This window comes from Thermobia domestica, chromosome 18 (genome assembly GCF_964235325.1).
Source record: "Thermobia domestica chromosome 18, izTheDome1.hap1.1, whole genome shotgun sequence".
NCBI lineage: Eukaryota > Metazoa > Arthropoda > Insecta > Zygentoma > Lepismatidae > Thermobia > Thermobia domestica.
This window is the reverse complement of record NC_137471.1, coordinates 178,360,322-178,374,591: the sequence shown is the minus strand read 5'-3', so window position 1 is coordinate 178,374,591 and position 14,270 is coordinate 178,360,322. Positions and strand designations below refer to the sequence as shown.

General features: G+C 35.3%; 1 protein-coding gene across 2 annotated transcripts in view; it reads left to right on the top strand.

Annotated features, from left to right (window-relative positions):
- Positions 1-7,309, top strand: part of LOC145675616 (uncharacterized) — a 57,140-nt gene extending 49,831 nt beyond the window's left edge. For both annotated transcript variants that reach the window (XM_081746155.1, XM_081746154.1), the window contains one exon: positions 7,128-7,309. In XM_081746155.1, coding sequence (XP_081602281.1) covers positions 7,128-7,177 — 50 coding nt within the window. In that variant the 3' untranslated portion in view covers positions 7,178-7,309. The remainder of the gene's footprint in view (positions 1-7,127) is intronic.
- The last annotated feature ends 6,961 nt before the right edge of the window (positions 7,310-14,270 follow it).

Below are 14,270 nucleotides of genomic sequence, written 5' to 3'. Positions count from 1 at the left end.
TTAGTATATGCAGGCCGTGGTTGAGCAAATATCGTACCGCACTGCCTGTAGTACGAAAACCATCTATCTCATCGACAGGATTGAGATGATTTGCGACTTTCCGTCGGGACAGAGTACGCTTCGTATATGTCGTTATCTTTATTTCACTTTCGCATGTTTCCAATATATTTCGTATCCCCTTATATATTCCAAATTGTTCTCTTTCAGCTGGAAATTATAAATTTAGCACAAACACCATATATGTAGTTTGTACGTGTAAATTTCGTATAGGCCAATGCCATTCTTAATTTGATACAAAATAAGATATATATATATACGAGGGCAAGTCAAGAAAGACTTGGACTGATTTTTTTCCCGGCAGTTCTGATAACGCTGGAGCTTCATAGTTTGGCATACAAGTAGGGTGGGTCTTGCTGTGCATATATATAAAATGTTGTTAAGGAATCATTGCATGTTTGGTAACCACGGCTTTTTATTGCAGGTGATGTTCTGCGCCGCCTCTAGAAGTCGCCTGTAGAAGAAATGGAGTCATTACGAGATGAACAATTTGCAGCTATATGGTTCTGCTATCGCCTGGGGAAAAGTGCAACAGAAACTCTAGGAATGTTGAGAGCAGCCTACAAAGATGATGCTCTGCCACGAAGTACCGTGTTCTGGTGGTTCAAAGAGTTTAAAGAGGGCCGAATGACAATCACGAAAGCTGGTGGACCAGGTGTATCAGCGTCAGCTGTTACTGAGGTGAACATTAACACGGCAGCAGTCATTGTTAGAGAAGATCGCCGCATCAGTATCGACGATCTGGCAGCCGCACTACGCATATCTCATGGCAGTGCCTTCAAAATTTTGCATGACCACCTCCGCATGAGCCGAGTGTGTGCGCGATGGATTCCGCGACTCCTGACACCAGAGCACAAGGCCGTTCGAGTGGAGACTTGCAGGGAGCTGTTGCAAAGGTTTGAGGATGGTGGAGACACCTACCGCACCGTGCGACTTTTTTCTATTCCCTGCCCTAAAATCCAGACTGCGTGGACGCCGCTTCTTCGATAATTCCAAGGTTCTGAAGGCATCGGAGGCGGTTTTGAAGGACCTCTCAAAGAATGGCCTGCGACACGTGTTTGAGGAATGGAAGACTCGAATGAAAAAGTGCATTCAAATAGGCAGGACTACTTTGAAAAGGATCATGTGCCTGTTGCTGAGTAATAATAAATTGCCTGGGAAAAAAATCAGTCCAAGTGTTTCTTGACTAGCCCTCGTATATATATATATATATATATGGATGTTTTTACATATTACAAATTTATTTTTTTATTACAATAGAATACTTTATATGTGATTTAATCTGTAATTAAATCGTCACAATATGTTACTATAGAAATACATAAGTATATGGATATTGTTATCTAAAAAACGCAATTTGTGGTATAATAGAAACAAAAAGTGACTATTCAAAGATGCGCCCATTAACATTTTAATATGAAAATAATGCTAAAAGTTCAAAGATTTCTTTGTGGTAAAAAATATCGGAGTGAATGTACAAAATATACATCTCGTTCTCCACTACTTTGAGTTGGTCGCTTTTGTGTTAAAGTAACGTTGACTTATGTACTTTTTCCTAAGCTAACATAACATAATTTCAAGAATGCTAACCAACATGTAGTATTTTTTCTCGTCGTTCCTAGTGGCAGCTGTGGCATAGAGCATAGCGTATCGTTTTTTGTGTAAGGTTCTTCTTAGATTCCAGCACGTTACCAAATAAGATTTGTGTTGAACGAATACCGTGTGTTTAGTATTCTTCCGTTTGATTCTGTTATCTTTAATCCACGTATTAGTTTTTCTTCTTCATCACAGTCCCCTTTAAGCTCTGTGCATAATTTAGTACGTGACACTATATTTTTTTATTTTATTGTTATTTTCTAATTTCTTCTTTCATTGGTTTCTAAACTAAAAAAAAATCTTCTAGTTATTTTCAATTATTTCATAAGTAAAAATTAATGTTCTTTGAACTCGTGCTCCTCAATTTAGTTTTTCATCAATATATGTTCATTTGGATTATCTTACTCAATCATATAATTTTGTAGTCTGCGAGTTCCGAAGTACAGGTCTACAGAACAGAACAGAACAAGCAACGTACAGAACCATGAAAGCAAATATCAGATCTAAATACCTTACTTGTATTTTGTTACATGTTTCATTCTCACAATTTTAACTTTACTACGTATACACAGGTCTACGCTTCCTCATATAAAGATCCTTTGGAAACCGCTAGTAGAGGTGAATGCTCTGCTATAAATGCACCTACTCTCACGTTCAAATAGAATTTTAGATATCAAACTATAATGGAATACTAGGAAATATTACACATAAATTCCTCATCTTTGAGCAAATAGTGTGAGCATTTGTTTTATTTTAAAACTAGTGGCAAAACTTCCCTTTTAGATTTTGTGAAAATTATAAACACAGCGGCAAGTTTAAAATCAGTTAAGTTAAACGAATTATCTCTGCTGAATAATTGAGTAACACATTATTGAACATAAAACCTAGGCTACCTTTCAAGGAATTTAATAAAGAATGTAAATTTAGATCCTCACGTTCCGTAGGATTGTATACAAGGCAATTCATTTTCCTTTTTCCACTCAAAGAATAATATGTTTATTCTGTCAAGAGAAGTATGCAATTTGTACTGTACTACCAAGTAAAAACATATAATTAGCACGTAGAAACAATTTTAAAATTTACAGAAATATAAAAATTATAAATTTAGTATACTGACAGATAGATATAGAAATTTGTAGACGGCAAAGGACCATCAAGAAAGCGACATAGATAGACAGAGAGGATGCAAGGTAAAATATTTGTAAAATCTTTGTGCATGAGTACTGAGATGTCTTCTTCTTGCAAATCTAGTAGACCATTATTCTTCAGACATAGTGGAACTTGTACTAGTGCACCATGACAATTTGTCTTTATGCTAGTGTGTATTATTTATTAGTTGATGCTTCAGAATTGTCTAATCTTATGACATCTGTATTCCCAAATCAGTTCCATTTGTAGTGGTATTGAAATAAAATGGCAGCTTCTGAATATCGACAGGTTTCTCTTTAACATAGAAAACGCGCACCTCATGTTCATTTTTGAGTCCATTTTATCAATGATTTCTAAATACATTTTTCAAAAATTTCATCAAATTTACTTGTACAGTGGAATCCGGTTAATATTATTTGTAAGTGAAATTTAAGGTTATGAGGAAATTTTAACAATCGTAAATATTTCTCTTTCAGAGGTAGTCTTCAAGCATGTGGACTCAGTAGTAACCTGAGTGTTGATAATATACGAGGGAAACTAAAATGCATTCGTATTTATGATGACTCTTTTTCTTTTAACATGTCACAAGAAGCCAAATACACAAGGCCAACTTAACAGAGTGAATTTCCAATTTCGGATTTAGCCTTTTTCTCTGGGTTTTGGCAATAGCTTGCACGTAGTAAATCTGAAATTGATTATGAATATAGTTTTTAAACTCACTCGGTTGTAACTAAAAAGAGCCCGATATAACTATTGGGTAACAATGATAATGTATTACTGGTGTTATGCTTACAGTCGAATCTCAGGAAAGTACACAGGATTAATAGACTCTTTAAGCAGATTAAAAGCAGATAAAAACCAGAAAAGTGCTGTTAAGTACAGATTTGGACTAATCGTCAGCTGTTGCAAGTTTACCCACAGAAAACTGATTCGTTATGTCCAAATTGAGCACTGTTGGGGTCGTCTTCACCAAAGAGTTCGTATTTAAAAAAAAAATAAAAAAAATAAATGTCGAATATAATTTAATATGAATGATGTGGTACCCAATCTTTGGATTATGTATCAAACATGGATTATTCGTTATATTTTGTCCTGTAAGTAAAGATAAATACAAAACATTCAGAATTATTGACTGTACAAAACTGAAGAGGAAAATCCAAACATTGTAAACATGGCAGTACGTTCGATATAAAGGAACATTAGCAGCTAGAATGTAATTAGTGAACATACATTACAACTACAAGTTCGCCTCACCGACGTTCAAAGATCAAATTCAAGTCGCCATATCAGATCACCACACTATTAGCAAGATCATAATGTGTAATTGTTCGCCGATCAAAGTCCTACGAAATCCCATCTAATATGATAAAGACTAGGAATGTAATGGCTTTTCAATAACTTCACTCTTGTCGTTTCCATTTGTCATTACCTTTCATGAGATTGTCGTTTTCCATCGTTGATGTTGTCGTTTGTCTTCCTCTCCAGCGCTGTTCACTCATGTAGATGCTGCCTTATCTCTCTCCTTAATTCGAAGTACCGCATCTGTTAGTGACCTTTCCGTGCGCTGCTGAAACAAACTGGACACCAAGGCTGCAACTCATTCTCACGATAATTTGGGCGGATGTACTGGTTCTTTCAGTCACTCTTCTCCGTTGATTTCATGTTGTCGACGAAGTAATGTCTACGTGCCAAACCTTTCAATGTGTAGGGCTTTGTACTGGATAGAACCAAAGTTAATCCAACTAACTCAGAATAGAATAACCGTTGGAAAACAGACACGGAAGTTACAAAAGAGTGTGAAAGACAGGTGTTAAGGTAGCAGAGTTGCAGCTAACGATTTATTTATTAAGTTGAGAACTTGTGTGATTGTTAAATAACTTAGTAAGCATTGCTTACTGAGTACAAAAACATCATAATGACGTAGTAATGCCCTGGCTCTGTGGTCGAAGACTGAATAATAACTGTGAAGAGGCAATGTTCTTGATAAGTTGAAACACCATTGACTTCTAACAGTACGGCCTGTAAATCAAAAAGGGCATCGTATAGATGAAGATATTTAGGAAATGAAGTGAAATCTTTGTGTTCTACGTCCCACGATTATGCCGGTGAGGCTAAAGGAGACGGTGATGATGAGAGATGGGTGAAATGGTGGAATGAAGAAAGTGGGAGGAAACGGGAGAACCCCGAGAAAACCCACGAGCACGGTGTTTGTCCACCACAAAGTTCACTTGGCGAGGGCTGGGATCGAACCCGGGACCCCAAACACCAGAGGTGAACGCTCTAGCACTGAGCCACCGCGCCTCCATGAAGATCTTTAGGTACTGAGCATCTGGTTCTTCAACACGGATAAGCAGCTTAGTGCAAAAATGAAGAAAACTGACGACAAATAATGTTCAATAACATAATATCTTCACGTATTCCTTTAGGATAGGCACATTAAACGAATAAGTAGTGACCGACGCTGCCGTAATTCTTACTTTTGATGTTAGCTACTTAACCACATATTGCTAAGATAACTCTAATATAATATTATCTTGGCTGGAATTAAGGTGGTTTCAACATCAAATTACTCCCTTAACTATGAATGAGAATGAGGTTCAGGTGGTCACAATGAAAGACAGGTGGTCAAATAATATCTAATTAGTGTACCTTTCTCTCTCACACATACACACTCACTCACTCACTTTTTCTATCTCATTCATAGTTGTCATTCGAACTTTCCGTATGTTCTTAACGTCTTCCACCGTGTAACTAAAACTTCATTAATGACGAAGGATGACAAATCTTTAATATCAATACTCAGACGGTTAATGTTCGTTAGAAATGCTGTAATCCCTTTTTAAATACAATATGTTAGGGGCTATCTGAATTGCGATTCTAGTCTTTTTCTCATTCTCTGCCGTAGGATAATTTTAGAGCTCATTATTATGGGTTTTTCACGAGTATACTGAGACACAAAACTGATTATTTCTTCTTTAACCATATTATGGTGTTTGTATGATTATCAGCTGAAAATTCTGTGAGGCTGCTTGAATTTTCTAGAGGAGAACTCCCAGTAATCGCTTAGACACGTTATTACCTTAAGAACATGCAAGGCTTACGTCGTCCAGATGGATAAGAGACTGCAGGACCACGTTCCTCTTTAAGAAAAACATGACAGGAACTTGACCAGAAATAAACAATCTTCGTTTTTGAAAACAAAATTCGCAGTAAAAGCACATCTGTCATCCTCTCCCTAGATTTTCACTGACTACCCTCGAATCCTACAGGGATGTTTTCAGCTATGGAGGCAAATGAAATAACAGCTGAAAAGGTGATCTATTGAGTGATAAATAATGCTACCATTGAAGTTAAATTCCCTTCCCCACGTTAAGAGTGTGGCGCATGATGACACATATTTAGAATTGTAAGTATTTATAGATGTATCAAGTAAGAGAAAAACGCGCAGTAGTGATAATGTAATTGAAATAAACTAGTTTTTAATGAATGATCATATTTCGTGAGTGACTAATTTTCCATTTCACTACGAAGCTTTCCTGATATAATTTGAAACTGCAGAACTTCACTTACGAAGTTAGCTTGAGAATCTAAGGTAAACGGTGTGCATTTCTGTAACTTCAAAATTGAGTGTCTCATCAAGTTCAGATTCCATCAACATATTGAATATTTGTAAGGTAAGATGTGATATTAAACTAACAGATTGTATCGTTATTTCCAAAGGACCACGGTAGTTGAGCGGTAGAGCGTTAACCTGTGGTGCATGGGGTCCCTGGTTCGATCCCAGCTCATGCCAAGTAAACTATGTGGTGGACAAACATCGCGTGCGTGGGTTTCTTCGAGTTTCTCCCATTTTCTCCCACTTCCTTCATTCACCATTTCATTCATTAATCCTCATTGCCGTCACCTCAAGCCTAACCGGCATATCCGTGTGACGTAAAGATTTTATTTAATTTTCATTTTTCTAATTTTGCATGTCAAAGAAAATGTGTTATTAGTAATACAAATAATGGCCTGACGGTGGGTTGAGTGATAAAACTCAATGAACTGTATGTGTAAAGTAAAAAAAAAAAAATGAAAATGTGTAAACATAAATCTACAAATTAGTTAATTGTTATGACTTTGTTCGTATAAGGTACAAGACCGTAACAAATTACTTAATATATGATAAGCAATATTGTTTTCTTCGCACGTATTGAACTTCCTTATTTTTTTAAAGTGTATCTTTTCCTGTTTATATTGTTGCTTTCCTCTACTTTAAAGTCAAGAAATGAAATAATAATACAAAATTTGTATATTCATATTGTGTTCCTTTATCCGTTTTTCAGGTGCGAGAGAGCTTTTGGAACAGTTGAAGAATAACAATAGTGACTCATAAAGTATAAGAATAATACCTATAATATATATATCAACGTTTGCTGCAATCGTTCCAATTATTTTATAACAATTGTGTTAATTTAAGTAATTCACAATATATTGTATTTTATAATAGGAAATATACACAAAATAAATAACACAAACATAATTTTCGAATAATTATTTTAATTTCATGCACTGTTTATAGTGGATCGGTAAGATGAAATTAGATTTACTTAAACTACATGTTACATTCAAATTGAAGAGTTGGTATGCATATGTCCCCAGTTCAATACAAAGGACCAAATTGACAGATGTAGCTTGGATCAACCCTAAAATTGTTTGCTTCTTTGACCATCTAGTGACAATATTGTCGATACATAATTCCAGTCAAAACTGTTGCCTTACTTAAATTGAAATAGCCTCCCATTACCTTGTAGAGTATGTGATCACTTTTACGTATAGGGAAATAGGTTAGATAAGAATTGTAATAGAGTTGTTAATTTGACTGGAGACGCAAGGAGTATGTATACCTACTTAAGGCCAAGGTTCGTAACATTAATACAGAATCTAATCTGAAAAGTTTTGGATTCTCAGTTTCTTCATTTCTTGTTTGATACATTGTAGATATTATTATTTTTGACAATCGACTCTGTAGCCTATCGCAACATTCCAGAGAAGAAGTAGAGAGAATAGAAAGAAAGAGATATAACGTCTGTTACATTTTCTTGATTTGCTAAACATCTACATTCGATTCACAGAGCACTTAAGAGAGGAGCAAACACATCTAATAATATAAACTTTAAAAAAAATGTCATAGAGACAAGAAAATATCGTTAAAATTACGAATATAATAGTGTAACCTCCATCTCTTTATTTTACAATTCTCAAGTATCCTAACGTATTATTTCAGGATTACGATAAATGGAGCATGTCTCCAATATTTGTCAGAAAAGAATGTTGTGTCCCCCGATTAGGTTTCGTAACGACAACCTTTTCATTATCAAACCATTATTCTACCTCTTGGCTGACCACAAATCACCTCCAATCCAATTGAAAAATTACTATTCCTGAACATGTATTGCTCCTTTGTCAGATTTAATGTATTTAGTTATTAGCAAGAGGACTCTCCTCTGAAAATTGAGTCTTTCTATAATTCAACATCAATTATTAGTATGAGTTGTAACTATAAATGTCCAAAGGTAATTAATGTCTTTTATATTTTATATTCGAAATTAAATGTTTGATTTTGTCCTTCATATACGTGCGTTTTCTCGAAGTTCTTTCGTTTCCTCTCATATTCTCAATCCGCCATTTCTTTTACTGCTTCTCACAATCATTCGTCCCCTTTATCCTAAAGGGCATAATTATGGGATGTAAAACTAAAAGTCCCGTTTCATTTCATATTCTGTTTATACTAATGCACACTGTTAACTTGATATAAGATAGGTAAGACTCAATTCCAAGTAACTTTAGAGAGGAGACCATAACACGCTGATAAGTAGAATTCGAAGACATTATTGTATCTGGACTTCCCTTCTATGTACAGGAAAAATATTAAGGGAAATACTGTAAAGGTATGTTTGGAAACCCTTCCCCCTTACGATATTTATTTGAATAAAATTGAAATAATAATCCTCAATTCAACCCAAGTAATAATTTTGTCCAGAAATTCCTGTCATAGAGTCCAGCCATTATTCTGTGCAAGAAATTAAAATTTCTTTCTCCGCTTAAGGCATTTTTTCAGTCATGATGATTCGGTGTTTTTTTTTTATTCTTTTAAGAACAGCATCACTTAAATTATATAATCAAAACTAATTTGAAACACTTCAAATATTCACATACTTTAATCATATTATAAACATAAAATGTGAAATTAAAATATTTAGAAATTAATTCCTCACTCTATATAGAAATACAATTTTTTTAAACCCGCAGCACGTTTCCACTTCTTTAAATAAGGAGTTGATATAATGAGTTTTATCTCGTTCTATGAAGAGTAAGAAATGTTTAATTTTAGATGTAAATGTTAAAATTACTACTTTAGAATTACCATTTTATAAAAAGTGATACGAGTAAAACGCTTGTCGAGAAAAGTGTTATGTTGCAAAATGTATTTTAAACAGTTCAGCAGTTTCTCCATGATGATGACAGAGACAAAGTCGCTGAAATTTTCTAGACAACAAACTATAGATATTTTCCCTTCAGAATTGCAACTTTCAAAAACGCTGAGACACGTGTCAATCTCCTCATCATAAATTAAGGACCTCGTCAGTCATTGGATAAAGAGTCAAGGGTTTATTCGTTTCCGACAGCTTACAAACATCAGTACAGAAAAAGTCCGCTAAGGAAAACATAACTAGATAATCTTTCACTGCTGTCTGCAAAACGTAAGTCCGGCATCCGCCCTCACAATGTAGATCAGAAGACGCTACAGTTAGCATAAATTAACAAAAGTAAGAAGAAAGCAAAAAGATAAAGAATATTCGCACGGTCGATCCCAGGACAATTATTACGAAGCACACGTCGCTATCAACCTCCCAATATGTGTAGCGCTTTCAACAATAATCCTCGATACTTCCAAACTACAGTATAAATGTGATGTATTTTTAAAAGATAATGTACTGTGCTTTTTTCTACAGTTAAATTATACGTGTTTTATTGTTTTATTTCTCAGCTTCTGTTTAATAATTATATTGTACCTCACCTTTTCACTACCTTAAAAATATATGTAACCGCGTATTCTTAATTTATTGGACAATTTTGAAGATTTCAACAGGAAAAACTGTACTGGCAATTTAATTGTTCAATACTAGTGTAACACAATTAAACTAGAAGCAAAAGAATAAAGTATGGGCTATCTCTCTTTCAATATTAGGAACCGCGGTGGCTCAGTGGTAGAGCGTTCACCTCTGGTGCTTGGGGTCCCGGGTTCGATCCCAGCCCTCGCCAAGTGATCTTTGTGGTGGACAAACACCGTGTGTGTTGGTTTGCTCGGGGTTCTCCCGTTTCCTCCCACTTTCTTCATTCCACCATTTCGTTCATTACTCATCTTCACCGTCTCCTTTAGCCTCACCGGCATAACCGTGGGACGTAAAACTCAAAGATTTCATTTCATTTTTTTCTCTTTCAATATTAACAGTGTAAGAGTTTTGTAAGAGACAATAATACTACTCAACAGTGGACTCGGAACGTCTTTCTTAATAGTAAAGCTATCATGGGTCTAGACCAACGTACGAAACTTACGATCAAATTTTATGACTTTTTTTTTTGTCAAAAAGTATCATGAATATTAGCTCCAGTATTACAGTATCTCTGTCTAAGCATTGCTTTATAGATTTACGCAAGGTTTAGATTCAAGCAATTCATTATAGTTTTGTATCTAGAAACGTGAACAGGAAACTTCCTGTAGCTTTATTCTAATGTAAAGAAGCAAACAAGTTATTATATTAAATCCAGAAAACATTTCAACAGTAACGTGGCAAGAAAGCAATGTTTATCAACCTTGAAAGAGTAGCAACAGAACCAAACTTGAAACCGTGCTTTTTCATAAGTGCAGAAATAAAAAATATATATATAAAAAAGAAATAATAATTTATAGATAATCCTTGGACGGTTATGAGAAGAACTACGTTGAAATAGGCTTACAGAGTCAGTATAGACACACCAAGAAACACCTTGTTTCATGGGAAAATATGGTCGGTAGCAACTGCAGTTGGTATTTCCTAGCAGATGAAATATAGACTAAAAGACACAAAGAGATCTGAGCCTTGAATTCACTTCTCGTTCCATAAGAAGTCTGTTTCTTTATTCATGTGCAATTGATGAAATTGTATTAGCAAAGATCAGAGGTTACATTCCACCTTAGGAAAATATTCCAAGTAAGTGTAAAATGTATATTCAAATTATGAAGCAATGTCTTTGCACACAAATAATAGCATCTTACATGTAATACTGGTTGTTTCAAATCCATTGTAATAACTTGACTTAATCATATATTTTAAGAATATGCAATAACCATCGCCAGTGGCGTAACTAAGAATACATTGGCCTCCCCGCAAAAATTTCGAAAGAGCTCCCACTTTTCATGTTCATAAAGGCATGTAAAATTTATAGAGAACATATTATTGACCATGGATGTTCTGTCTAGTCAGTCACTATTTCCTCATATCATGCAAAAGATAGCACATATTATTATTATTATTATTATTATTATTATTATTATTATTATTATTATTATTATTATTATTATTATTATTACTATTTGAAGCAATACCATGGATGTTAAGTAGATTTGGATGTCCCTCACAATTTTCTAAAAGCGGTAAATCGTTCGGAACACAAATTCGTTGTCTACTTTTTCAATATCAACATGGTGGTTTTCATGGTTTTCAAAGCTCAAGATTGAGAAAGAGATCGATCATCCGTGACTTTATCCTACGACTATACAGTGATCAGCCAGAGCATCACGACTACTTACCAAATATCTTATGTATATCTACATTAGCCTCACAGGACAGCGGCATGTTTTTAGGCATGAAAATAGTGAACCTTTTGTAGGTGACACGAGATGTGGCGTGCCACATATGTACACACGTCACTTAGTTACCGGTATCGTAAATTCTACAGAGGAAGGTCGTCAAGACCAAGCGATTCAAGAAAAGACGATATAGGGATATATTTTCGAGCAGAGATGCAATTTTCACTGGAGGAGACAAAAAATCATTAAGTCAAATCTCGTGTTGTCCCATTTCTTAGTTTTGCCACAGTTGCTAATTGTTAAGTTATTTATGTTTAATAAAGCTCATGGGACATGATTATTGACTACTCCAAATTATTTCACTGGTCATTTCATTAATATAATTTCCGGACTGAAATGATTAATATAGTCGCATCATTAGCATGGAAAGGATATTTGACATACATTTCAGAAATAATTGAGAAAAATTTTTTGGTTCCCCGAGAAATAGCCATATAACTACGTATAGATACTTGCCACGATAGTACACATTACAAACATTATGATTTCATGAAATTTCGGAGGTTTATGACCCCATTTATCCCTTTTGATGACGACTTACTACCTTATATGTAATTTCCGGATTTGCATGTAATTACATATTTTTTTCCTTCATATGTAGGTTCGTCAAAATTATTAAATGTTTGTGATTCACACTTGTAGGGTGCTTCAAACCAAGTTTCATATTACATATTTTTACTTATTTTGACCAACATTACATATTTCTATGTTTTCTACATTTTTCTTTTACATAAAACTGTCTTAAAATTTCGCGTTTACTGAAATTTTAATTTAAAATAAAACAAATAAACTCTCCAACTGTCCAAGGCTTTCATCTAGATTCAATTTTGTCATGTCTGTCTTTTCGTTCTATCCAAGGAAATTTCTAAAATGAAGTCTATTTGATTGTTATCGGAGGTTGGACGGGAAAAAAGATGAAAGCAAGTCCTGCAATTCAAGTTAAAACTATGTGCTAGTGTGCTTCTAGGAATTTACAACAAAGTTCGTTCCAAGAAGCTGGCAACAATGACAATATTATAGCAAATGACCTAAGCTTTCAAAGAACTTCGCTTGTTCAACAGAATGACAGGAGGACAGTGCTCTAGTATTGCAGTTGCAAAACGCACGTGTTTTGTATTGACCATCGAAGTTTAAAATAGCTCCAGTTGAATCAAATTTAGCCGCGAAATTGAGGTCGTTGGTAACTATCGATTATGCTTTTACTACGGAAGGTAAAATGGTGTTGTGCCAAGAGTGTGATAAAAAAATGGATATTCGATGAAATCTCTTTTAGAACAACATGTACGAAGTGCACTACATGCAAGAAATAAAAACTTGCGAACTGAAAAAAAAACAAGTACTCTTGACCCAAATGCATCAAGATACTTCAGTGAGCGAGTATTTGAAAGACTTGTGCCAAGCAATGATAGCAGCATATATTCCTTGGAACAAAGTTCAAGTGCCAAAATACCGTTCTTTTCTAGAAGAGTACTGCGGGCGTCGAATTCCTGACAAACCCACTATTCGAAAATGTTATCTCGAAGTTTGCTATAGGGGAGCTATAGATATCATTGGGGCAGAAATAGATCATATATTTTGGATTTCTGTGGACGAAACTACAGACGTTTTGGGACATTATGTAGCAAATTTAGTGATTGGAAAGTTAAGTGAAGATGCTTCATCTAAATCCTTTCTTGTTGCGAGTAAGTTGCTGGAACGCACGAATCAGTCCATGATTACTCGCTTTGTAAACGATTGTCTTAAAGTATTGTGGCCGGAAGGAGTTCAGGAAGAAAAGTCCTTGTTCTCTATACAGACAATGCAGCGTACATGTTAAAAGCGGTTAGAGCAATTACAGTTTTTTACCCTCACTTAATGCATTTCACCTGTATGGCCCATGCTCTTTAGCGTGTTGCTGAAGAGGTGAGAGACAACTTTTGCGAGGTAAGTCAACTAGTTTCCTCCACGAGAAAATGTTTGTTCAGGCGCCACAACGTGCTCAAGTTTACAGATATCAACTGCCAGACATGCCACTTCCTCCGGAGCCTTTGCTAACGCGATGGGGCACTTGGATACAGGCATTACATTCGTACAATCAACATTTTCAAAAAATAAACCTGTTGTTGATTCGTTTCCATTGGAGTCTGCTGTGTCAGTTGGCATTGCTCAGAAACTGTTTAATGACTCAAAAGTAGCGCGTGATATCGCATACCTAGACAGCATTTTTTGTTGGCTACCTACAAGCATTAAAAGGCTAGAGATTGTTGGGTGGCTTCTTCCGGTATCCATGGAAATCATAGAGGATGCAAAGAGACTGTTGCAAGGTGTGCGTGGAAATGTAGGAGAACAAGTTCGAAAGAAACTAAATGCAGTGCTGGAAAGAAACCCGGGTTACGACAGCCTATTGGCAGTGTTTGAGATTCTCAGTGGTGAAACAAGGACTTCTCTGAAGATGTTTCCCCCAACTACATCACCCAGTTGAAATACGCTCCTATTACCTCATGTGATGCGAAGAGATCATTCTCTGCATACAAGAATATTTTATCCGATCGCCGACAAAGATTTATTCTGATCATTTGGAAATGTACCTTGTAAC